The 27,119-nt window shown below is 39.9% G+C and overlaps 1 protein-coding gene across 1 annotated transcript; it reads left to right on the plus strand.

Annotated features, from left to right (window-relative positions):
• LOC110110856 (la-related protein 1B) lies at window positions 1-27,119 on the plus strand. The gene is made up of 6 exons (XM_020842496.2): window positions 1-673; window positions 768-1,347; window positions 1,440-1,602; window positions 1,688-1,778; window positions 25,990-26,061; window positions 26,190-27,119. The coding sequence occupies exons 1-6, from the start codon at window positions 257-259 to the stop codon at window positions 26,490-26,492; spliced, it is 1,626 nt and encodes a 541-aa protein (XP_020698155.1). The 5' UTR covers window positions 1-256; the 3' UTR covers window positions 26,493-27,119.

A 27,119-nucleotide genomic window follows, 5' to 3' on the forward strand; every position in this document is an offset into this window, starting at 1 on the left:
CTCCCCGGCTTCGGAAATACGAAGCTGACCGAGGAGACGAGGAAGGAGGGAGGTGGAGACAAAAGAGAGGGACAGAGCCTTCCCTCGCTTGTGCTGCAATCGGATCCCTTTTCTTTTGAAGGAAAGAAGAATGCATCACTAAGTTTTTTCTCAATCCCGTTTCATCGGTGCAGAACATAATCCCCCTCCTCCCTCCCTCTCTCTCTTCAGGCTTCTTTGATCGGAACCCTAAAGAATTAACCACTTCTTTCCGGCGATGGCATCCTCTGTCGATACTACCTCGTCCCCTCGCTCAGCACAGGAAATCTCCAATGTTTCCTCTGATTTTACGCAAGGCTACGACGCCTTGGCTCTTTCCTCGCCGTTGGCCTCCCCGATCGCTTCTATGGTGATACCAGAGCGATATCCGCGGAAGCCATTCGTGCAAGCCCAGTCGCCACGCTGTTCATCTGGTTCGGATCATGGCGGCAGTGGCAATGCGGCCGACTTTTCTCCCATCAGCCGAGGGAAGAAGCCAGCTTGGAACGTTCCATCTAATAGTGCGATCGAGGTGGGGTCCGTCATGGACACCACCTCTTGGCCTGCGCTCTCTGAATCTGCCAGGGCTTCGCCAAAATCGTCCTCTTCTGATTCAGTCAAGGCCCTCTCCGACGGATCAGTCTCGGCTCCGCCGGTGAGATATCTAACTTAGCCAAAATTTCAATAATTTCGTAGAGAATTAGAAGATCATATCATGTATGCGTAGTGGTTATTTGGTTTTGTGCTAGGTTTCCTTGTCATCATCTCCCTCCTCAAGGCAAGCTGAGAATTATCAAAAGCTTAATTCAACTCAGAATTCTCTGTCTCCCCGCGATAAGAACATGAAGCGCGGAGCAGTTACTGGGGGTGGTAGCAGCGGAGTATCTAATGTTGGACTGGCCATGCCATCTTCCTTGCCAGTCTTAACAGAAGCTAGCCTGTCAGTGACGGGCAAACAACCCTCTTTGGAAAATTCTCCAAGAGGCTTCCCAAACCAGAGCAACAACAGCAATGATAAGGAAAGGAATCATTACTCCAAGTCCGGTGGGTTTTCTTCTCATTCCCATGGGGGGTATGATCATCAGCGGAACTACGGTGGGGGCAGAAGGGGAAGCAATAGCCACCATGGAAATTATGGTAACAGGCGCGATGGGGATCGTGGAGGTAATGAATGGAGTCATCGGAATATTGGTAGAGGTGTCCACTTGCAACAGCTACATCAACAGCGAGGTGTTGGGCCATACCCAAGGGCTCCATCTGTAGCAGCAGCACCCTTCGTTGCACCTCCTCCATCTGTTATACCTTTTTCCAATCCTATGGGATTTCCAGGTAAATAACAAACCTTCTAGCTGTTGGCGACATCACCTGCTCAATTTGTATCATCATATTTGATAAACTGATTGGCTTAACTTTTTTCTCAGATTTTCAATCTCCCATTTACTATGTTGCTGCACCCACGCATCCCGAGTCCCTTAGAGGTGTCCCATTCGCTTCTCATCCAGCCCATACTCCACAAGTAATGTTATTTCCTGCTGTTGACCCTCAGCGCGCTATGTTGCTAAAACAAATAGATTATTATTTTAGGTATGCATAGAAGTTTACTTGGTCTCAGTTGTTTCGAGTAGATACTGCTGTGGAGTTACATATCTCTTATGTTTCCTTGTGTCAGCTTGGAAAACTTGTGCAAAGATTTATACTTGAGGCAGAATATGGATGAACAAGGCTGGGTTCCAATATCCTTGATAGCTGGCTTCAATAGGGTGAGTTGCATGGAAACCTTTGTTTCCGCTTCATCCGTGTTGTTCATCATTAATTTGTTGAACTGTTTTTGAGTAGTGGAACTCGATTATTGATTTTTAAGAAATAAGTCTTAAAATATTGAGCTCATGTAAAAGTACTTTGATCCAAAAAAAACCATTTTTTTGTTCCTCTTTTGTCTGACATTGGGAAATTATTTTTTTTATGATTAGCCCATCGAGACTGGAGGAAAAGCAACAGCAACCTGAAAGAGTGGGGTGAGTTGATTAATTTGGAGTTAATCAACATGTAGAAATTTATGTACCATGATAAATATTCATAAAAAATATGATTACAACCTCTAAAATCCCATGAGATCTAAATATTTGTCCATCAATCTATAAGATGAACTTAACTATCATAATAACTCATCTAAAAGATAAACTATTATAAGATTATTTAGATAACATAACCTTAGTCATATCACAAGATGCTGGAAACATAAATTTGGAAACTATTATTTTAAATGATGCACAGCTAATAACCTAAAAATCATAAAAAAGAATAGGTGTGAGTTTGTAAGGAAACAAACTCAATTGGTGAAATCTACTAGCAAAGGAATAAATGATAAGTCATAGGACATAATATGATCAATGAAAGAAGCAAAGGTAATAATACAAATATTATTTTATACAATCATAATTAGTATATCAAAACAGTCTAAACTTGTATGCTAAATATTATTAGATATGGAAATAATTGATTGGTGGTTACAATGCAACATAATTTATAAGAAAATGTGTAAAATGATAATTGTTGCATTCATAGACTAAATCATCCATGTGCATGCATGCCATTTTTATTATAGATTTAGAAATATCTCATCAATCTTTTTAATTATACATTTTATACTTGAATATATAATTATACATTTTATACATAATTGGTTATTTGTGATACCCTTAATTTTCAAACACTTGGTGGGGTCCAATAAACTCCAAGAGAGTCTTCACTCTATTGGCATGCTAGCCAAGCAAATCAACAAATAAGTGCCACTAACATTCACATTCATCAAACATGCAAGCATGTATTATATAAATATTATTTCATGAACAAGATGTAGTAACAAAAATTATATAATCAATATGATTTAAGTCTGCCACATAGTAAAACTGTTCTTCCTTTGTATGAGCAAGATTTATTTCATATCAACCATGCATTGCACATAAACATCATAACAATATATGCAATAATCAACATAATGAAACTAACTAAATATCGTATATCAATGTGGACACATGCATGAACACTATAAATAAATAAATAAATATTCCATAATATACTCTAGCAATTAGATAAGCTTACAATAAGTTTATCCTGTAATGACTAAAGAGTAAAGAGTTACCTGCCTGACGAACACATGACATATGATTTATTAATCATGACTATGATATATCTTAGTTCAACACACGTCACATTACAATACCTAGATTCAAAAGCGGCTAGGCCAATCATGCGTTAAATTTAATGCACACCAGAATAATCAAAACAACCAATTTAAGCATATTCTTGTTATCAATAAATTCTTAAATTTCTACCAAACACACACACACACCTATATATATATAATCTATGAATTGCTTCATTTATATTGATATTTTTACTTATCTTTATATTAGAATTATCATGCTGTCGTATTTAAAAATAATTATAATATAAAGCTAATTCATTTAAACTCTTATTACTAATACACAACCTTGTAATTCTTGGATTTACAAGGATAAACCTGAGTTATTTTTCTTGATTATATAGCATAAGATGAATGCTCCCCATTATCCGTCTTATTAATCATTTATAATATCATTTATTAAAGAATCCAAACATAAAATATAATTAACTCATACATTCACATTAGAAGAGATTATTAATCATGGCTTATAATCAAATTATAGAATAAATATCATAACCCTTTATTCATGTTGATTCCAAACATCTAAGATTTGCTTATATGATCTATTCAAATAAAACACCCTTTTAAATCTGTGCTTAAAGTTTAGATATGATGATTGTGGGTTAAATTCCTCAAGTCTCCAATTCAAAGTTGATTGCCCATACAATTGAATTTTAGTTGGATAAAATTACTTATAAATCAATGTAGGTAAATGTTAGGGATAGGGTTTGACATTTAAGTGCAATCTTAATTTGGCTCTTATAAGAACTTGCCACCTTAATTCATACCCATAAGACATTGTAATATTAACATAAATAAATAAGAGGTTTAAAGTTTTTCTGGTTATTCCTAAAAAAAAGAAAGTCCCGGTGCAAGTTTTCAACTAGCAAGCTCGACCTCTCTTCCTTGAAGAACTCTCATAGTTGACCATGAGCCCCCACTTATCCCTTTGATCTCTCTCTCTCTCTCTCTCTCTCTCTCTCTCTCTCTCTCTCTTTGTGCAACAAGTGACTTTTTACTCATTTCGTTGTTCCCGTTCTTGATTGTTGCTCGATTGCTTACTCACCTGCTCCTTTTGAATTCAAGCTCTTATTTGTCATCAGTCTCTCGCTCTTACCCACCCCCGCTCAATCATGTTTTAAGATTAATACTTGATCCTTCCCAAAGCTAATGCCAGGGTGGTGGACCTACGAGCCAAATGGGTTAGTAGTTCAACTGGACCGGCCTAGTAAGCAAATAAGTTTTTTGGGTTATTGCATTCTTACTACTTGATATATCATCGAAAAATTTCTTGATCCGGCACGAATCTCGAGGCAAAATTAAGCCAGAAACTTCAAAAATTAAATCCGGGATCACCTGAACTCCAATTTCAGCAAACTTACAGTCAAACTGAGCGTCTCGGAAATTCGAACCCAACGACACCAAATTCAACTCAATCCGAGCCCAAATGAGTCCAAATCAAGGACCCGAAGTGCTGTTGGAAAGTTCATGTCACAATTTGAGTTACCAAACGGTTTCCAAACATAACGAGCTTATAGTCAAATTGAGCGGCTCGACGAGACGAATCTAATGAGCTCAAGATCGCCGAATTCCAAAATCATTAAGACCTTCAAATGTCTGATGAACGGTACACGATAAAAGGGATTCAATATCGGCCATTCATCTAACCACTCTACATTTACCCCTGATCTCTCGCCTATTTATAGGCCATGCTACTCCAGAAAATATATAAATAGACCCCTCATTTCTCTTGAGGGGGGACCCAAGCAATAAGAGGAAGAGAAGAAGAAGAGAAGGAGAAGAGAAGGATTGGAGGGAAGAAACTCCTCCACGACCACCGCTGGATCCTGCCCAACGCCCGAGTTACTTCGATGGCCAACAGGCGCAGCAATCGTATCTTGGGAGCTTCTCGCTCCAACTCCCACCAATTCAGAAATCAATCTATGAATCATAGACGCATCATGTTTGCCTCCTTTTACCTTATGGGGGGGGGGGCAAAATGTTGTTGGCGAAGGAACCTCAGGACCTTCATCGGAGGAGCGAATACGAAAGATGGAAGAATTTTATAATGAGATCCTTCAACTCCTGCGAGAAACTCGACAACCGACACTAGTATCTCAATAGGAGATTCTTCTCCCGCGAGATCAGCAGGGCTCGAAGATGTTCAACCTGAACATCTTCATGGTGAGATTCCCCTTCCTCCATCAAGGATGCGTCCTCCGGCACATCAAAAGAATGAGCTTGCTGACACAGCAAGCTCTACCCATCCTTCGCATGCAAGTCGCCAACCTCGCATTCCTCGGGACATATCTGAGGACTCAGCCCGACAATGTATTGTTGAACTCCCTCGTAACACCCTACGCCATGAATTACGAAGATTTGTCCGAGAAGAGTTTCCCATAAGGGGTATAAGACAATCTCATCGTCAATGGAATTTGCAGGAGTCATCACCCCTGACCGAAGCTATTCTTCAACACCCCATTCCAGCAGGATTCAAACTATCGAGCATCAATTCTTATGACGGGACATCCGACCTGTACGAGCATATCGATCATTATAGGACCATCATGCACATCCAGCGAGCCTCAGATGCACTTTTATGTCAAGTTTTCCCTGCTACCCTCAAGGGACAAGCACGAATGTGATTCTATTCGCTTCCATATGGAACGATTCCTTCATTCGTCAAATTGGCCAAAGTGTTCGTCGAACAGTTTGTAGCCAATCGAAGAATTCATAAGGATTCTTCCCAGCTCTCTGAGATTCGTCAAAATGAAGGAGAACCGTTGAATGAGTATTTTCAGCGATTTTCCACCGAGACTCGACAAATTTCAGGAGTAGACCCTGAATTACTAAGAGGGGTCTTTCTTGGAGGCCTTCGTCATGGCCCCTTCTATTCGGCACTCATGCGAGACATAGTTTATTCATATGCCGACTTGATCCATCGTGTGGAAGCACAAATATCTGCAGATGAAGCCATAAATACTCACATGAAGCAATTTGAGCAACCTTTCGGGAAACGCAAAATTGCTCTTATATTTGATAAGTCATTCTCACAGCAAAAAAAACAAGGGAAGAATAGCCTGACACCATTGCCATGACATGAGTTTCGACAAGAAAAAGAGTTTATGCCTCTCAACACATCTCGAACCAATGTACTAATGGTCGTTCGCGATCAAGAAAATATCAAGTAGCTTAATCCTTTGAAGCCAAATACGGAAAATCAGGATCAATTTTGTTATTTCCATCGTAGTCGTGGGCACACCACTGAAGCCTGTAAGCCTCTCAAAAAATGAAATTGAGAGACTTATCCGATAAGGCTATCTTCGACAGTTCATTCAAGATTCACCTGCTCGAAATGAGGCCCATTTCATTGGGGGGCAAAATCAACAACAAGAAAGATAACTATTGAATAATGTTCAAATGGTTGGTGAGATTAAATAACTGTATAATTGGGCTTTTGTGTTAGTTACTTGTCATCGCGTATCTCTTCTATGATAAGTAGGGTATCACTCTAATGTCTATGGTATTTTCTTCCAAGTTAAATGATGTATTGTCCCTCTATATATCTCTTATGTGTTGAGTATGATGTAACTCTTATATTCCTAAGTCAAATTAGAGATTTGTTGTATTGTCTTACATGATATAGTAGTGTGTTGTTCACTCCGTTCTAATATTGTCTCATTTTTTAAAAAAGGATAAAAAATGACAATAAAAAACTACCAATAAATATAATATATTTATCCATGATTTGGTAAATACACAATCTTTATTGTGTCTCAATCAATGGATGATCAATCACAGTGGGATTTGATCCAACCTCTTCCATATATGTTAACGTTATCGAGCAGGACTCTGACATATAACCTCGGATAGGTCATACATCCATGGTGGATTATCTCGATCTCTTCCATATAGGTTAAAGTTATCGAGCAGGGCCTGACATACAATCTCGGATATGTCATACATCCTTGGTGGATTATCTCGACCTCTTCAATATAGGTTAACGTCATCAAGCAGGGCTCTGACATACAACCTCGGATAGGTCATACATCATTTGTGGATTATCTCGACATCTTCCATATAGGTTAATGTCATCGAGTAGAGCTCTGACATAAAACCTTGGATAGGTCATACATCCTTGGTGGATTATCTCGACCTCTTCCATATAGGTTAATGTCATCGAGCAGGGTTATGACATACAAACTCGGATAGGTCATACATCCTTGGTAGATTATCTCAACCTCTTTCATATAGGTTAACGTCATCGAGCAGGGCTATGATATACAACATCAGATAGGTTATACATCCTTAGTGAATTCTCACGACGTCTTTCACAGAGGTCAGCATCATCGAGCAATACTCCAAGTGCACAACATTTTCTCTTAAAGAAAGATTTCATGATTATTGATAAAATTATCACTCATATAAAGATCTTAACAGTCTAACAATGCCTCCAAAAATATGGGGGGCAATATATCAAATCATATCTCAAAGATGCTTAAATAGTTCAACGTCTTCTGAGTTACAGGTTCTTAACTTCATATACAATAGAATTACATAAATCCAGCATCAAGTCTTGCTATAAATTGAAATCAAAAAGTACATTTACATCATCTATACAAAGATATATGATGTCGGCAAACTTCCGTATGGATGCATATTACCTTTGCAAAATACCACTGAAATTTATCATCATCGGCCCTTCATCTGACTTCCGCTGTCGATCCTTTACTTCATATCAGCCATCATCAGATTATCGCTCGACTGCTACTTGCGGCGTACCCTCAAACTTTTTCCTTCAGCTCTACACTCGACCGTTAACTGCCAACGGACTTCAACTCGATTGTCCATCGCCAACAGACTTTCTCTCAAATGGTGTTAAAATTCTCCCTGTCTACTTATCACTTATGGTTCTCCTCCCGGACACTAATATCACCAAATCTTCTCAAATCACCATCGCATACAAGCAACAATTATCTTCTCCTCTCAAGGGTTGTCTATTAAGAAGATAGCCTCTCATCGCGACTCCTACACAATAGAGGGGCACTGAAGCTTGATAGGGGAATGCCGCCTATCTACGACAGTGAAATGCCTCCAATGTAAGAAGAAGAATACAAGAAAAGAATAAGGAGGAAACAATCTACTTCTACACAAGGGAGGGGCACTGAAGCTTGATAAGGGAATGCTGAATATCTACGACAATGGAATGCCTCCAATGTAAGAAGAAAACTAGATGAGAAGAAAATGGACGGTTGCAAAAAATTCCAACTTTTACATAAGTAGAGAGGCCCTGAATTTAGGTAGGGGATGCCACCTACCAAAATAGGAGAATGTCTCAACTGTAAGAAGGTTAGAACGCGGGAGGAGAAAGAAAAGAAACGACTGCAAAAATTTTAACTTCTATATAAGGAGAGGGGCCCTGAATTTGGGTAGGGGATGCCACCTACCAAAATAGGGGAATGTCTCAACTGTAAGAAGGTTAGAATGCGGGAGGAGAAAGAAAAGAAACGATTGCAAAAATTCTAACTTCTATATGAGGAGAGGGGTACTGATATTGCGTAGGGAAAGTCACCTACGAAAAATAATGGAATGCCTCCACTGTTAGAAAGTCAGAATGAAAGAGGAGAAAGAAAAGAAACGGCTGCAAAAATTCTAACTTCTACACAAGGAGAGAGACTCTGAATTTGGATTGGAGATGCCACATACTAAAATAGGGGAATGCTCAACTGTAAGAAGGTTAGAACGCATGAGGAGAAAGAAAAGAAACGGTTGCAAAAATTCTAATTTCTATACGAGGAGAGGGGCACTGATTTTGCTTAGGGAAAGTCACCTACGAAAAACAATGAAATGCCTCAACTGTTAGAAAGTCAGAATGAAGGAGGAGAAAGAAAAGAAATGACTACAAAAATTCTAACTTACATACAAGGAGAGGGGCATTGATTTTGCGTAGGGAAAGTCACCTACGAAAAATAATGGGATGCCTACATTGTTAGAAAGTTAAAACGAGGAGAAATTTTTTTTCTTTTACACTAAAGAGGAGCGTTAAATTTGAGTAGGGAAAGTCACCTACGAAAGATAGCGGAAAGCCTCTAGAGCAGGAAGAAAAATGGGAGAGAAAGAAGAAAAAAGGAGAAGAAGTTATAACTTTTGTACAAGAGGGGCGCTGAGTCAAGTAGGAAAAATCTCCTACTGAAAAATAGCGGGAAGTCTCAACTGTCAGAAAACGAGAAAGAGAAGAAGAGAAGAAGAGAAGGTGCAAGTTTTCCCTGGCCATGGGGAGTTATTTATAGTGTTTTTTGGGAGAAAAGGGAAGTTTTCAGAATTTTCAAAATTTCTGATTTTTTCTGAATTTTTTTCGAATTTTTTTTGGGATTTTTCAGATTTTTTAAGAGTTAAAAAAAGGAAAATAGCCGGCCGACGGTTTCCAAACCATTAGCAGCCAAGAGGCGCGTAGGTGTGCGCACCGAGCGACCTTGCGCTGGTCGGCCGGGTTGCAAGCGAGCCGGGCGCGGGCCGCTGGCGCATGCAGCGGGTGGGTCGAGCGAGCCACAGGCTGGGCCCTAGGGGGGGCCGTGGCGCGGGCCAGCAAGCCCGGCCCGCGGTTCCGTGCCGGCGGCGGCTGGCTGGCCGGTTCGGCTGCCCACTCAATTCCATGTCCAATTTTTGCACACAAATTCCGGGTTCGTTTTTCGACGTTCCGTACTCAATTTCGGCACCTTTAAAACTATTTGGGGCTCCTACGTGCAAGATTAGATTTTGAATCACATGAAAAATTCTCCAAATTCTGTGACGCGTATTTTCAGACTCCTGGAACTTCGATGTCCATAAATAGGGGGGCAACTGATATATCTTTGAAAAGTTATCTTGATCGGGCACGAATCTCGACGCAAAATCAAGCTAGAAACTTCAAAAATTAAATCCGGGATTACCTGAACTTCAATTTCAGCAAACTTACAGTCAAACTGAGTGTCTCAAAAATACGTACCCAACGACACCAAATTCGACTCAATTCGAGCCCAAATCAAGGACCCGAAGCGTTGTTGGAAAGTTCGTACAACAATTTGAGTCGCCAAACAGTTTCCAAACATGACGAGCTTATAGTCGAATCGAGCGGCTCGACGAGACGAATTCAACGAGCTCAAGATCGCCGAATTCCGAAATCATTTAGTCCTTGAAATGTCTGACGAACGGTACACGATCAGGGGATTCAATATTGTCCGTCCATGCAACCACTCCACATTTACCCCTGATCTCTCGCCTATTTACGGGCCATGCCACTTCAGAAGATCTATAAATAGACCCTCTCATTTCTCTTGAGGGGGGACCCAAGCAAGAAGAGGAATAGAAGAATAATAGAAGGATTGGAGGGAAGAAACTCCTCCACGACCACCACCGGAATTCTGCTTGACGCCCGAGTGACGTCAAAATTCTGTCTGACGCCGGAATTCTGCCCGACGCCCGAGTGACGCCGGAATTCTTCTCGACGCTCGAGTGACGCCAAAATTTTGCCCAACGCCCAGTGACGCTAAAATTCTACATGACGTTCAAGTGACGCTAGAATTTTGTCCGATCTCCAAGTGACGCTGGAACTCTACCCGTCATTGTAACTGGATTTCAATCTAGAAGTGATTCATTGTAATATGATCGTCCTAAATTTCAAGGATGAGTCAACCTCTTATATCTCAAACAAACACTAGTGGAACTTTTTCAATTGGGCGTGACCTCATGGTTTTTTCCCTTTCCAAGGTTTTCCACGTAAAAAATACTGGTGTTATTTCATTTCCTGTTTGTGTGCTGGATATTCGTACAACGCTGAGACGTAAACTTTCTAACTCTATCACCGCGTATATTATAGCTCGCAACACTATTTTTAAAGAATTTTGTCATTGAAATTTAAGTCAATTACATATAAATTATAAGCAATAAATCCTCCGCATAGGGCTGCAAGCGAACCAAGCATTCGGCGAGCTACTCGATGCTCGGTTCGATTAAAGCTTGTTTGTGATCGTTTAACTAACTAAACAAAAAAACTTGAACAACATTTTAAATGCTCGATCCTTAAATAAACAAGCTTGAACACTAATGTGTTCTGTTCATTTATGTTCACGAACAACATCATTTGAAGTTCGTGAACAAGCTCGACATTAAACTCAATAAAAAGCTCGAATGGAGAGAAATGCAATTGATAAGCTTCATTTAAGAATATATTCATATGGATTAATCATATTTTCATTTTAAATAGACAATTGCTTTTATTATAAATTTAATTTTCTGAACAAAAGACATTTCACATTTGTCCATGTTTGCTAGATTGTTTGTTTAAGATGTTCATGAACAAATTTAATGTTTGTTTGTTCAATAGATTGTTTGTTAAATATGTTTATTAACATAGCTCATTAAGGCTTGTTTGTTTAAAGCTTGATAAGCATTAAACGAACCGAACATGAACCAAACATGAACACCTTTGAATTAAACGAACCAAACATGAACACAAACAATAAAGCTCGAATCAAACATTAACCGAACTTGAACAAGTTAATGATAAACGAACTCAAACATGAACACTCACATACTTGGCTCGGCTCGGCTCGGCTCGGTTCATTTGCAGCCCTGGCTCCGCTTCCGCATATGTCTTGCATGTGAACCATATAATTTAATAAATTATTCACTAACATAAATTCAAGCATTACAAAGATCATTTGAGTACATGAATCCTTCTTTACCATATAATAAACATGGGCATGCCTTCTTACGAGGCAAAACCTCACTCACAAGTAGCTGAACCATGAGATCATACCGACATGGGGAGATACTTATCAACTATGTTTGAAACCCCAATTATCTCTTAACACAGAAAGTTAAATATAACAAATATCTTAAGATGAAACAATTAATTCACGATTATTCCAACATACAATTAAGACAACAATCACAGAACGGTGACAAGCAAACCGGTGTTTCTTGTTAAGCTTGCCGTCCTTCAAGTAAACACTAAACGCTAAGCCTTTCAACACTAACAATGCCAAAAAAATGAATAAACTAAACTATCAGGTTTTCCCAGAATTGGAATTTGATTTACTGGAAAACTCGGGAAAGAAACAGGTATTTCAAAACATAGTCAAACGAAAGAGTCAGTGTGCTAGAATGTAATGAATTTTGAACAAAGATTTCCTTAGTTTCCAGTTCCAGATGTTGATATTTTCTTGATTTTCCCTCACTGAATTTCTTTGTTTCTATTTTACAATTTTCTTGCAAATTCGACTTTTTTGTTGTTATCGTCATCCTTCAAGTGTTCCAGCAAAGGAAGGTCTGGTGGTTGTTACACCTTGCCTTGCCATTTCATGATGCCAATGGCTCTCTGCTGTGTCTTGAAATCTGATCCAACTTGCTGCCCTATGTTTGTCCTTTTGTCCTCACTCATGCGACACGAGGTGATATAAACTAGAATCGATCAAACTTGGCATTGATAGCTATCGTTGGATACATTATCAAACAAAATCAATTGAATGTGTCGGTCAACATCAAAATTATCGAATGCGTGCCTGCTTTATGCGATAAACTTGATTGATGCACATAGAAAGTTGAATTTATGCAGGAAGGACTTATTGTATTCCCAAATGGCCACATTATGAAAAAAAAAACAATAGACTACATATGCGCCATAGCGTAAAAGTCAGTCAAACCCCACCCGTTTGCAAAACGAACCGTGTCAATGCATCCAAAGTGTTAAAATAACACATAAAGGAAACTCATATTGCCTAGGTTGCCAGATATAGGCTAAGCACAAAATTTATCCGTCCGCGAGTCGCCTACAAGAAATTTGAGGTAGGGTCGTCTACCTCCTTCGACTAAGTAGACCAGGGACCACGATGACCCGGGAAGATGGAACCGTGTGATCTGGATCGGGTCCATCATCACTTCCCCCACCATCTTCTTTAAGTGAGAGGTGATAAATTTCTAATTTTAAATATCAAATTCTCAAATATCAACCCATGCTGCTACTATACACTAGATAACATGTATTCTCTATGTATCTATTTTGACGACTAGCCTTAATCGAAAGTTTTCTCTCATTATCGGCAAGGGTAATTCACTATATGGGCTTGCGCCTGTAGGAAACCAGAACTCAGATCTAAAGTTCTTGCAAAATGACGGCAAAATATCTTTGTAATGTCTTATTTCAAACTCAATCTACTTTCTTAAAATTTATCTAGGAACTTAATTTGTTAAAACTCGCTCGAAAGAGGGGAGGCCGCGGTATGATTTTTCGGAGTCCACAATCTAGCAAATTTTTTTAAACTATCAAATAAGCTCGTTCATGAATATATCTAATGAGTATTCTTGAGCTATTAAATGAGCATGTTCATGAACATATCTAATTAGTGTTTTCGATCTACCAAATGAACTCATTCACGAACAAACGATCTATGATTCATCTTATATTTGTTTAGAGAGCGGGTTGTTTGCAATTTTAGGTGGATGCATAAAGTTAAAATAAATTATTAAATGATTTTTTATGGGATTAGTAAAAATAGATTATTAATGCTTGTTTATTTAGCTATCGTGCATTTATCAAAAGTGTTCAAACTCGTTCGTTTACCTTAGTAAAGGAATATGAATGAGCTATTATCGAGCTGAGCCATGAGTAGCTCGTCGAACACTCAGTTCATTTGCAGCCTTAGCTTCGCCTCCCCTGCTATGTGTCGGAGCACATAATTAATTTTCCAAAAACCTAGGAGCACTTCCGTTAGGGCGCTTCCAACCATAACACAACAACACCCCAAGGGGAAAACGTAAGATTTTTCAAACATGCAAACAAACCCCCAGAACCTACTTCAGAATGCATGCAGACTCTCACATGTGCACAAAACATTCCCAACGTGTAAAAATGTTTAAATGTAGAAATTAACGAATTGTTTTAAATCTAACTGGGTCAAAACATGTTGAATTGAATACTGAATATAAATGTGTTACAGTAACATCGTCATTCAGCTTGTCTCATCTTTGTTTGTTTAGGGAAAAAAAACATAAAATACTACCACTAGCGTGGAAGCCTTCTCCATCTTTGGCGTGATCATTATCCTACATAGTGGGATAATGGCTTGATATTGTTGTATATTTTTTCAATCAGACACTTCTTTGTTGTGTCCGACGCATGTCAGGGCATGTCGAAGGTGTGTCGAATGCATGCCGTATCCAATAATTGTTGGATACTGCATACTTCATTGAGGAGAAGTGTCGATACATCATTGTCTACTTTCTCACTTTCCTCCCTTTTTCTAGCTCGTTCCTTCCCTCGCTAGCTCTCTTTGTCTCTATGTAAACAAAGAAAAATTGCTATCACACTCTCTCCCTAGCTCTCTCTCTCTTGAATCCCCCTACTTTCTCTCGCACTCTCTTCCACACTCTCCTTCTCTCTACTTAACCTTCTCACCCTATCTCTTGCTAAATAGAGAGAAAAAATTCACTCTCTTTCTCTATTTCTATTTCATTCTCTTGACCTTGTTCTCTCTAATCACTCTCTAATTCGTGCCGTACACACACACATATATATATATACATACATACATATGTAGGGGCTGATCCAACCTTATTATTTAGGGTGGACAAACTCATTATATAAAAAATTAAATACACAATATTAAAATATATATATAAGCTAAAATTTTAAGCAAAGTTTTGTATTTCATTATAATTTATGAATTAAAAAAATAATTGCCCATGCACATTGAAACCATATCATCCATCTGCTTGAAAAACAGTAATTGTTATTGAAGCAAGGGATGATCGGAAAAGAGTGAGAGTGAACGACTAGTGTAGATCCAAAGCTCAAAGAGGTGAAATGGCGGAAACCATGAAACTATTTCTTCTTCCTCTCAAAGAGAAAACAAAATACAATATCATTTCTTCTCTTCTATAACAAATATATCCTAAGCTAAATTTTTCTGTGCATATTTTTTTTTTGTACACATAAGAAAAATAATTAGTATATGTATTATTTTTTCTATGGATCTTCACTGAGAGCAAGGAAGTTTATCTCATTTCCTTGTTGAACTCAGCTACGAATCAACTAACTGTATTCTGTAACAGGATGATCCACAGTAATTTCCTATGTTTAAATATTAATGTTATATGAATTTTAATGTAGTGCAATAAATTACTAATATTCAAAGTTTTCAATATAAAATAAAATGATAACAGTTAATTACTACAAAAATTTAAGAAGATACCTATACTAAATAAAGGGGATATATCAAACGAGTGCTAAAACAAACTTAGAAATGTTAAACAAAAACAAAAATAGCATCAAACAAAATGTCACAAACTTACAAATGCTTTATTGTTTTGTAAATTTTTTTTTTCGGTCTTTGGCACGGGAAAAGAAAAAAAATCATGCTCAAAGTCGTGCAAGCCAAAAAGGGAGCAAAATATGAGATTTGAAGTCACAAACGAGTGCTAAAACCTCAATGTTTTCCTCACTTTCAATCCAAGAATGACGAGGCCATATGACACCAGCCGGTTCGTGTGGCGACTGCTACAATCAGGTGATGACTGACTGTTTCATCCATAGCAGGGTCTACAAAGTACGAACAACGAGCAGGGGCTATGAGTGGTGAGTCGTGACATCTCGAGGAATGGGAGAAGGAAGAAACAAAAATTATGAAGAAAGGAATTGAGCATTGCACGAGCGGACAAGATGGAGGAATAGGGGAAAAAAATTTAAGTCGGGAGTTGGCGCGGTGGGGGGGGGGGGGGGGGGGGGGGGGGGGGGGGGGGGGCAGAGTTCCGAAGATGCCCCTCATATGAACTTTTTTTTTAGGGTGGTCAAAACTATATAAGGATCTGCCCATATACATACATATTTTAATATCTCTATCCTTTTATTTGAAAACATAAGTCAACTTATTCTTAAAAAATACTGTACATTTTTTTTTTTTTTTCAAAAAAAAATTTCTTTCATTTCTCCTCTAGCTCCATCATGAGCATACAAAGTAAAGAAGTAAGCGGGTTCAATCAACATCAGCTATAATGAATCATTGAAGTCCAACAAAACTGCCAAAGGTTGGCATGACCTTGCCTCCAAGATTCCCATGGCTGTCGTCACCACCTACATGTATCCTAAATGGAACCTCTTGACCATTTCCTCAAACGCCTGCAAGACCTGAATCCTCTTAAGATTCTTGTCCTCCTCTCACTGTAAAAAACCTCATTGGCACTTCCTGTAACCTTGACCCCCGGCTCAAATCAACCTAGTGTTGAGCACCCATAACACCCTTCATTTTAGTTCCTTCCCAAAAGTTGTGATTTTGCACGACACTGTTGAAAATGGGAACAGAATGCCTCTGACTCGATACCAGCACGATGCATAAGCTAACCCTTTAGTTTAGACTTTAGAATTAATCATTCGGATCCATTAGCAGATTGCCCAACCCTAAGGTGAAGGGGATCCCATCCATGAGTACATGTCTGACTTTAGTTGAACTAAAATAAAAAACTACTTTTTAAGATACCAAACATATTTTAATTTCTTATCAAAATATAAATAAAATAAAAACAAAATAAATAAAAAACAAAAAGGGATCCCACATGACCTCACGAGGAAACTTGATTATGGCTATGAATGATGATGTCATCGACAGACATTTTAGGCAGGTTTACCGGCGAAGGAATCGTAGATCGACGGCTACGATTGGGAGCTTATATTTCTGATGTTGCCATGTCATCTTATGAATTTTTTTTTCTATGTTATTTTATGTATCTTTTATTTCATGCATTAGTGACTATTTTGCCCATATAAAGACGTAGTGGTTGTTGTAGCCTGATGGGCATGTGAGTCATTTTATTTTCATGTTTTGAGACCTTTATAAAGAGGTCTCCTCCTATTGTATGAGGTTAATGAATAATTTATGAAATTTCTGAAATTTTCTTTTGTCTTCTTGCTTGAGAGAAAGAGAGGAGGCCTAGGAGAGGCTCCACCCGAAACACCCAACAGCGCACCACGGTGAGCTCTTGGTTTTATTGTATTTTGCTCGCTGTTTTCCTTCATCCCTATCCAATCCCTCTCACCTAACCCGCCCCTTTCCCCTCTCTCGTTTTACTGCAGCCGCCCCCTCCCAATTCCTCCCAGACCGTCGATCTCCCCCTTCCTCCAGTCCTGCCGCCGGCTCAGCACACCACCGGTCCGCCCAGATCCCGCCGGCCTCCCCTTGTCCAGCCCCCTTTTTCCTTTGGTGCCATCCCGCCAGCCCCCTTACCCTTTGAAATTTGAATTCTTGCATTAATCCCCTCTTTAATTCTTTCCTAAATTAACTCCCCATATTTAGGAAAAGAGATTTAAATGAGGCCCCATCTATTTCAATTTCAAATTCAAATTTCAAATCCCTCCCTTCTTCCCCTATTAAGAAACCTTCATTAATTAATTAAAATTCTGAAATTCAAATTGGATTTTAATTAATTCTGTGGGCCCCACTAATTAACCAAAATCTCTCCTTTTCTCCTTGCATGGCCGGCCACCCTATCTAGCCGTGTCTCTCTCCACTCGCCACCTAGGCATCCACTAATTAACCTCTTAATTCCCCCCCCATTGCCGCCCCTCTCTCTAATACAAATTAGGGAGATTTTAATAGCAATTAACCTCTCCCTCCAAACCAAGAAAATATGAAATTCAATTTCAGATTTTCTCATTGTCTCCCCCTAGCTCACGGCCCACTTCCCCCCTCTCAATTTGTCTTCCCATCCCCTCTTCAATGTTGAATGGCGGATCCTGAATTCGAGTGGGGGACTTGTGTTCAACGCCGACGGTAGCCTCAACATCCTCCGATCGCCGTTCTTCGACGCGGGATTCGAGCACGAAGACACAGTTGGTGAATACTTGGAACGGATCCTCCCTTCACTTGTACGCGTCATTGACCGCCAGTTTCAAGACTACGTGTGAACAATCACCGGGCGCCGAATTTTCTCATTATTAATTGTGGGATTTTTGTTAAAAGCATTTAAGTAGCTCTTTTATCTTTGAATGTTATGAATTGTTTGGTTATCTCAAAGCAAATGTTCGCCTAAGCAAGTTGATTACCTAGAATACATTTAATCCTTTATTTTATTAGTGATAAACTTGTGTTGGCAACGCTTTAATTAACCTTCATTTTAAATTTTCGCACGCAATTCCTGTTTGATTCTCATCATTTGGTATCAGAGCTTGGCTAGCATGCTTTCCCTTTGCTAGATTGCATCCTAGGAATCCACTTTAAGTTATCCTTAGAGGTTTGCATGCATATCATCATTTTAGTAGTCCTGTTTACTGTTTTCCTACTGCTGTCCAGAAAATTCTGCATCATTTACTTCATCTTTCATTAGTATAGCCATTTGTTTAAGTGCTGCCCTCCCCACCTTGACATCCATAATAGTCTAGGCCACTTAGACATTTGCTGCCCGCTAATTTTCTGCACTTAGTATAGCCTTTAGAGTGAGTTCTAGGTAGTGTTAAGTTGCTGCCCACTGTTTCCTGCAGCTGTTAAGCATCCGTTAGCGAACCTAAAGTCGCTGTTTAGTTGCTGTCTACACCCTGGAGCCTTGCCGAAACACCTAGGTAACTTTCCCCTCTTCTGTGCTTGCTGCCCTGAACTTTCCAACTGCTGTAGTTACATTTTCAGCAAGCATTTCAGTGGGATTAGCTGCTGCCCTTGACTTAGGAAGCCCCCCTAGTGATCCTTAGCACCCAATCATGGATCCCACACATATGCAAGCGACCTTAGACATGATTGTAGGCCAGTTGGGCACAATGACACAACAAATTAGAGACACCCAAACGAGTGTAGCGGAGCTTAAGCGTCATACGGGGGAAAGACTAGATAACATCGAAAGGGCAAGACATCCTGCCATCTACACTCCATCTAGACCCCAATCACCTTATGGCGAAGATGCCCGAACTGAGTACGGACCTCCTAGAGACTACTCGACCCAATCACCGACCCCATCAAGAACCGGTAGGACGTGACGCACCTTGGAGGGACAACGATACACAACTCCTTAAGAGTATTAAGGTAGACGCCCCGACGTTTGATGGTACGTTAGAACCCCAAGTTTTTCTTGATTGGCTCAAAGGAATGGATTGCTATTTCAAGTGGTATAATATTTTTGAAGAGAAAAATGTGAGATTTGCTGAGATGAAGTTGACTGGTAGAGCCAACCAATATTGGACTAACGTAGTGCACATGAGGGAAACTAGAGGAGAATATCCCATAGCTGACTGGGGAACGATGAAGCAAGAATTGAAAAGAAAATATCTCTCTCCCTCATACTACCCTAGACTCTTAGATCGTTGGAATAGGTTAACCCAAGGAAGTAAACCCGTTAAGGAATACATATCAACCTTTGATGATTTCTGAATTCGTTGTAACGAGGAGGAGACCACCACTCCTACACAACTTCTGTCCATGTTCAGAGCCGGATTGAGGGAAGATCTTAGAAATGAACTCTTTGCTAGAGGAGTGAATACATATGAAGCTGCCTGTAGTCTTGTACTAGACTTGGAAGAGTCTAAGAGCCACGCCACTAGGACTCAAGACTCTAGACCCAACCCATTCAAGTCTTCCTCTAGCCAACCTTACAACAAGCCCATTGGACCCTCAAGTAGTCGACCTTCCCCTAATCAAACCCAACCTCGAACAGACTACAAAGGAAAAACACCTGAACGGGAGGCACCCAAAACCACCGCCGGCACTAAATGTTTTAGATGCCATGGGTACGGACACATTGCCTCTCAGTGTTCCAGCCCGTTTAAGGTCACGATAATTGAGGAAGTGATAGAAGAAGAGGATGAACCTGAAGCTGAATTAGTGCACTATATGGACGACGATGCGGAGTTTTTCAACGAGGAGGATACCGCTGTGATCCACTGCCTTCAAAAGATGAATCACTTAGATCTGCAAGTCGTTAGGTGTGCCCTCTCGTAGCCTAAACCTAGCGACGACTGGCGAAGGACCTCGATTTTCTACAGTTTCACTAAGATTGGAGACAAGAATTGCAAAGTCATAATAGACAGTGGAAGTTGTATTAACGCTGTATCTTCTGCTATGATCTCAAAACTTCAGTTAAGGACCACACCACACCCGAACCCCTACAAAGTCGCCTGGATCAACTCAACCACCTTGGAGGTGAAAGATAGGAGTCTCGTTCCTATTGAGTTCATTGAATACAAAGAGAAAATTTGGTGCGATGTTTTGACAATGGATGTGGGTCAAATCATCCTTGGCCGTTCTTGGTTCTTCGACAACGATGTACACATTTATGGCCGATCAAACACCTGTGTGTTTGAACACGAGGGCAAGAAAATTAAACTCCTACCTACTCAACCTAAGTCTACCAAAGAGGAAGTTAAACCCAACTCCCTGAAACCCAACACGGGCTTGAACTTATTAACTGCTAAAGACTTAGGTACGGAAATAGAGTCAGGAGCCCCTCTGTACGCGTTAGTAGCCCGGGAAGTCAGTATTGATCAAGAAGAACCTATCCCCAAGGAAGTAAGACCGCTCTTAGAAACCTTTTATGATATCTTCTCTGAAGATCTGCCCCACCAACTGCCACCTCTAAGAGACATTCAACATGCTATAGACTTAGTGCCTGGAGCTTCTTTACCAAACTTACCCCATTACCAAATGAACCCTGTTGAGCATGAGGAGCTCAAGAAACAAGTGGACGAGTTGTTGCAACGAGGGTTCATTAAGGAGATTCTTAGCCCGTGTGCGGTCCCTGCCCTTCTTACCCCTAAGAAGGATGGGTCGTAGAGAATGTGCGTTGATAGTCGTGCCATCAACAAAATCACTGTCAAATACCGTTTCCCAATCCCTCGGTTAGATGACATGTTGGACATGATGACCGGAGCCATGCTATTTTCTAAGATCGATCTTAAGAGTGGCTATCACCAAATTAGAATCCGCCCCGGGGACGAATGGAAGACGGCGTTCAAAACCAAAGATGGGTTATACGAGTGGACTGTAATGCCTTTTTGGATTAAACAACGCCCCAAGTACTTTTATGAGAGTAATGACTCAGATCCTTAGGCCTTTCCTTGGAAAGTTTGTTGTCGTATACTTTGATGATATCCTAATCTACAGTCATTCGGTGGAACAACATTTGAATCATCTAAGACAAGTTTCTGAGATTTTGAAAAGAGAGCAGATGTATGCCAATCCTAAGAAGTGCATTTTCCTCACAAATCAAGTAACCTTCCTCGGATTTATCATCTTTTCCCAAGGCATATCTGCTGATTCCGAAAAGGTGCGAGCTATAAATGAGTGGCCAGAACCCAAGAATAATAGAGATGTTAGAAGTTTTCACGGATTGGCCACATTTTATCGGAGGTTTATTCGAAATTTTAGCACCATCGTAGCGCCAATAACAGACTGCCTTAAGAAAGGAGAGTTTCTTTGGACCAAAGCTGCAACTAGGGCTTTTGAGGAGATTAAGAAGCGAATGATGGAAGCCCCTGTGATGAGATTACATGATTTTCTAAAGTTTTTGAGGTGACTTGTGATGCGTCTGGAATTGATATAGGTGGAGTCCTATCGCAAGAGGGACACCCGGTCGCTTACTTTAGCGAGAAATTGAATGACATTAGACAACGGTACTCCACCTACGACAAGGATTTTTCTGCCATCATTCAATCCCTTAGGTATTGGCGACACTACCTTCTACCGCAAGAATTTGTCATCTTTTCAGATCATGAGGCTTTGTGGTACATTAATTCTCAAAAGAAACTCAATGCTCGGCACGGCCGTTGGGTTGAATTCCTGCAAGAGTACACGTATACCATTAGACATAAAGCAGGATATGAAAATAAGGCTGCTGATGCCTTAAGCCGTCGAATGATGATTACCAGGGAGATGACTACTGAAGTAATAGGTTTTGAGCGACTCAAAGAAGACTACCCTGACTGCCCCGATTTTAGAGAAACCTACTCTGCTCTTACCACTGGTGATGAACGAATTATAGGAGATTTCATGTTGGAAGATGGATATTTATTTAAATCCCAGAAACTCTGTATTCCCAAAACGTCACTGCGAGAATTCCTTGTTTGGGAATTACATGCTGGAGGGTTAGCGGGCCACTTTGGACAAGCCAAGACCATGGCTGCATTAGAAAACCGATTCTGCTGGCCTAGTTTAAAGCGTGACATTAGTAGACTTCTTAGGAGGTGCCACATCTGCCAACTCGCTAAGCAACACAAACAGAATACAGGGCTCTACACTCCTCTTCCCGTACCTAATTGTCCATGGAAGGATGTGAGTATGGATTTTGTTCTTGGTTTACCAAAGATGGCCCATTTTCTCCCTTGCACTAAGACTTTTGACGCCTCCCGTATTGCTAAACTCTATTTTGATGAGATTGTTAGACTACATGGATTACCCAAGACCATCGTTTACGACAAGGATGTTAAGTTTACTAGCTACTTTTAGAAAATCTTATGGCACAAAATGGACACAAATTTCCAGTTTTCCACAACCTTCCACCCCCAAACTGATGGGCAAATCGAAGTGGTTAATAGAAGTTTAGGAAATCTTCTAAGGACTTTGGTAGGAGAGAACATACGGGATTGGGATTCCAAGCTTTCTATTGCTGAGTTTTTCTTACAACAACTCCGTCAATAGAACCACTGGTCTGAGTCCTGCTGAAATCGTGTACGGATACCTACCCCGACAACCCATAGACTTTCTTCCCATGAGTCCTAGGTTTAGAGTGTCAGAGTCAGCATCTGCATTTGCATCACACATACAGGAATTGCATAAAGAAATTAAAATAAAAATTGAGCAAAGCAACGCCAATTACAAATTAATTGCCGATCAAAAGAAAAGGCCTAAAGAATTCGAAGTTGGAGACTCTGTGATGGTGCGAATCCGTTCGGAGCATTTTCCTCCCGGATCCGCGAAGAAATTGCATGCGAGAAGCGCCGGACCTTTCAAAATCATTTCTAAGATAAACAGTAATGCTTACGTGCTGGACCTCCTCGAAGGTTTTAACATCAATCCTACCTTTATTATAGAAGATTTAGTAGCATTCGAGGGACCAGAGTTTAACCCTCACAATCCACTTACAAATGAGCCTTGTGTGAACCCACCTGGCGAGATCCCTAGCCTACCCCCACTTCCCAAATTGCCCCATTTACCTAATGCAGAGAAAATAGAAGCCATACTGGATGATGAGATCATTTCCACGAAGGAAGGAGGACGACGAAGGTACCTAGTGCACTGGAAAGGGACACCACCGACAGAGGACACTTGGATGGATCGAGAGGAGCTACAGATCCTAGACCCAGATCTTTTAGAGTTGTACGAGAGCTCTAGAGCTACTCACTCGACGGGGTCGAGTTTTCTCCCACTTGGGGAGAATGATGAGGTCATCGACAGACATTTTAGGCAGGTTTACCGGCGAAGGAATCGTAGATCGACGGCTACGATTGGGAGCTTATATTTCTGATGTTGCCATGTCATCTTATGATATTTTTTTCTATGTTATTTTATGTATCTTTTATTTCATTCATTAGTGACTATTTTGCCCTTATGAAGGCGTAGTGGTTGTTGTAGCCCGATAGGCATGTGAGTCATTTATTTTCATGTTTTGAGACCTTTATAAAGAGGTCTCCTCCTATTGTATGAGGTTAATGAATGATTAATGAAATTTCTGAAATTTTTTTTTTTGTCTTCTTGCTTGAGAGCTTGAGAGCTTGAGAGCTTGAGAGAAAGAGAGGAGGCCTAGGAGAGGCTCCACCCGAAACACCTAACAGCCCACCACGGTGAGCTCTTGGTTTTATTGTATTTTGCTCGTTGTTTTCCTTCCTCCCTATCCAAACCCTCTCACCGAACCCGCCCCTTTCCCCTCTTCCGTTTTACTGCTGCCGCCCCTTCCCAATTCCTCCCAGACCGCCGATCTCGCCCTTCCTCCCGTCTTGCCGCCGGCTCAGCACACCACCGACCGCCCATATCGCTCCCGCACCCCCCCCCCCCCCCCCAATTGCCGCCCCTCTCTCTAATACAAATTTGGGAGATTTTAATAGCAATTAACCTCCCCCTCCAAACCAAGAAAATATGAAATTCAATTTCAGATTTTCTCATTGTCTCCCCCTAGCTCACGGCCCACTTCCCCCCTCTCAATTTGTCTTCCCATCCCCTCTTCAATGTTGAATGGCGGATCCTGAATTCGAGTGGGGGCTTGTGTTCAACGCCGACGGTAGCCTCAACATCCTCCGATCGCCGTTCTTCGACGCGGGATTCGAGCACGAAGACACAGTTGGTGAATACTTGGAACGGATCCTCCCTTCACTTGTACGCGTCATTGACCGCCAGTTTCAAGACTACGTGTGAACAATCACCGGGCGCCATCCACCACCGCCTCCACTGGCGGCTACCTCTCCGGTAACGAAGTCCTTCGTCTCCTTTCCGTAGTGGTGCTCTCCATCTTCATGTGGTTCTTTCTCCTCCGCTAAAAGCCAAAGAGTGAATGAGTGAGAAGGTGCTCGAGGTGAATTTTCTCATTATTAATCGTGGGATTTTTGTTAAAAGCATTTAAGTAGCTCTTTTATCTTTGAATAATTGAATGTTATGAATTGTTTGGTTATCTCAAAGCAAATCTTCGCCTAAGCAAGTTGATTACCTAGAATACATTTAATCCTTTATTTTATTAGTGATAAACTTGTGTTGGCAACGCTTTTATTAACCTTCATTTTAAATTTCCGCATGCAATTCCTGTTTGATTCACATCAATGATTCTTAAGTATTTTCATTGTTATTTATTGATTGAGTTGGTTCTTTTCCATGGATTGTGATATCATAAAGCTTGCATGTGGATTGCATTTCTATTACTATAAATGAAACAATCATTTGTTGGTTGTGGAATTCTTGCGATCTTCGTATCTTGGCTGTAGATTCCTTTTTTTAAAAAAATTTGGAAGGGATTTTTATGATTATAAGGGGAAATTTGAGGCATGTAAACATAAAGTTTTCTTTTTTGGATATTTAGGCCAATTAAGTCAGACTCACACACACATTGCATACACAAGACTCGAACCCAGCACCTCTTAATTGATAGCCTAGGCTCCCAACCAACAGACCAAAGTGAGTTGTGTAACATAAAATTTTGAATGAGAATTATTTTTATTTCCTTTTTTACTCTGAGTTCTATTTGGATGTAAATCTTTCTAGCGTGGTTTTGTAGCATCTGTAAAATTTTGGAGGAAATGATCTCTTGGTACCCTTACAAGATTTGAATTGTTATTTGGTGTCTTTTTTGTCCTTGTTTTGTTTCTATTTCGTAAGCTAGTGATTGATTTGCTAGATTGATTATTATTTTCAAATCTTGTATAAATTGATTTTTTTATTGTTGTTTGAGTTTCTAATTGACATGTGCTTTTCCTTGGTCTTAAATTTATATGCCAAACTATAATTTGGTGAAATTGTCATTTGGAATGAATTTCACTTGCTGAATGTTTTTCTCGTTTCCATTAAAATCCCCGCATTTTTTACCGTGGTTTTAATGCCAGTCTCTGCTGAAGTTGTGTATTGTGATTAACGCATTCTTAACACTAACCGCATTATTAATGTCTTTATGAAACCTGAGCCCTACATGAGATTGTAAGATTATTGACTCATTTTTGTGTTTATAAATTAACTTCACCCTGAATTTCTCTCCTTTGTCGCTGGTTTCTCAGCATGCTGGAATTTTTTTTTTTTTGTATTTCATTCACGTATATGTTAGCAAAGTCTGCAATTGTTTTCTCTTGCTATTTTGAGCAGGTGAAGCAACTGACCAACAATATGCAATATATAATAGACACCGTACAACTATCCAATGTTGTGGAGGTGCAGGTATGTATAAGAAATGGTGTGACTCAAATATTTTTTCTCCCTTTCATAAGCACAATTTCTTTTTTCTATTTTCTATTATACCATAGAGTGCACGAATTTTTCATCTCTAGCACATTTTTCTGATGTAGGGTGATAAAATAAGGAAACGTAATGATTGGATGGCTTGGATTCTGCACCCAACAGATAATTTGGTTTCTGCTTCTGACCAACCATCTCCAGTTGCCAATTTGGATGGTCTGGAAGCTCACTTTGGTAATGTTTACTTAGACTTGGATGCTCCTAAAAATGAGGCAGCTCTTGCAAGATCTGCCTCCGTGAAACTAAATAGTCAGATTTCTGTAAGAAATTCTGAGGATGGCGATGTTCAAGTAGGTACATATTCTGATCGTATCTGGAACATGAGAACTCTACTTAGAAGTGACACAATGTAAGTTGAATTTTGAAAGTCTTAGAATTGCTAGATGATATTTCATTCCTATATATAGTCCAAAAACATAGTCCATCTGACTTGGCAAACTCCAACTTCTGAATTCATCCTTGGACACTGTACTTGGACAAAATATCATTGCTCTTTGGAATTATGAAGGGGATATCTATAGAGTAAGAGAGTTATTTTGGGATATTACAAGGAAAAATGAAAAAGAGCGATGCTCTAGGTTGGGTAAATCTGGTAAAAAATAAGAGAGATAGGAAGCTGTCTTTGCTGTGAGCTTGTAAAGACTAGCATGGCTCATGTTCCTGGATGGTGGTGAAATATATGCCTTTATTCCTGTTTCTTTTGATAGCTTGTTCAATATTTTGAGGAAGAATCTAAGCTGAGCTGGTTGTCATGTTCTTGAGTTTGGGGAAGGGAAATAGAATAAAGGGCATGGGTCTGAGCTTTTATTTAGGGAATTTACTGCTTTTTTTTTAGAAGTGGAAATTGACTCCAATTTATTATTCATAGAGAGATTTATTTTTCATTCTAAGTTTGTAATGGTATAAAATTCCCAAATTATGATGTTGGTTTAACTTAAGTATTTCAAATTAATTTTATTGCAACTTACATTTAGTCTGGA

This window comes from Dendrobium catenatum, unplaced genomic scaffold (genome assembly GCF_001605985.2).
Source record: "Dendrobium catenatum unplaced genomic scaffold, ASM160598v2 fragScaff_scaffold_41, whole genome shotgun sequence".
NCBI classification, from domain to species: domain Eukaryota; kingdom Viridiplantae; phylum Streptophyta; class Magnoliopsida; order Asparagales; family Orchidaceae; genus Dendrobium; species Dendrobium catenatum.

What these genes read in the sequence shown, in the direction of transcription:
- LOC110110856 (XM_020842496.2), top strand. Translation starts at nt 257, where the DNA reads ATGGCATCCTCTGTCGATACTACCTCGTCCCCTCGCTCAGCACAGGAA. An exon ending in GATCAGTCTCGGCTCCGCCG is followed by an intron (nt 674 to 767) that starts GTGAGATATCTA and finishes GTTTTGTGCTAG; the next exon opens with GTTTCCTTGTCATCATCTCC. An exon ending in CAAATAGATTATTATTTTAG is followed by an intron (nt 1,603 to 1,687) that starts GTATGCATAGAA and finishes TCCTTGTGTCAG; the next exon opens with CTTGGAAAACTTGTGCAAAG.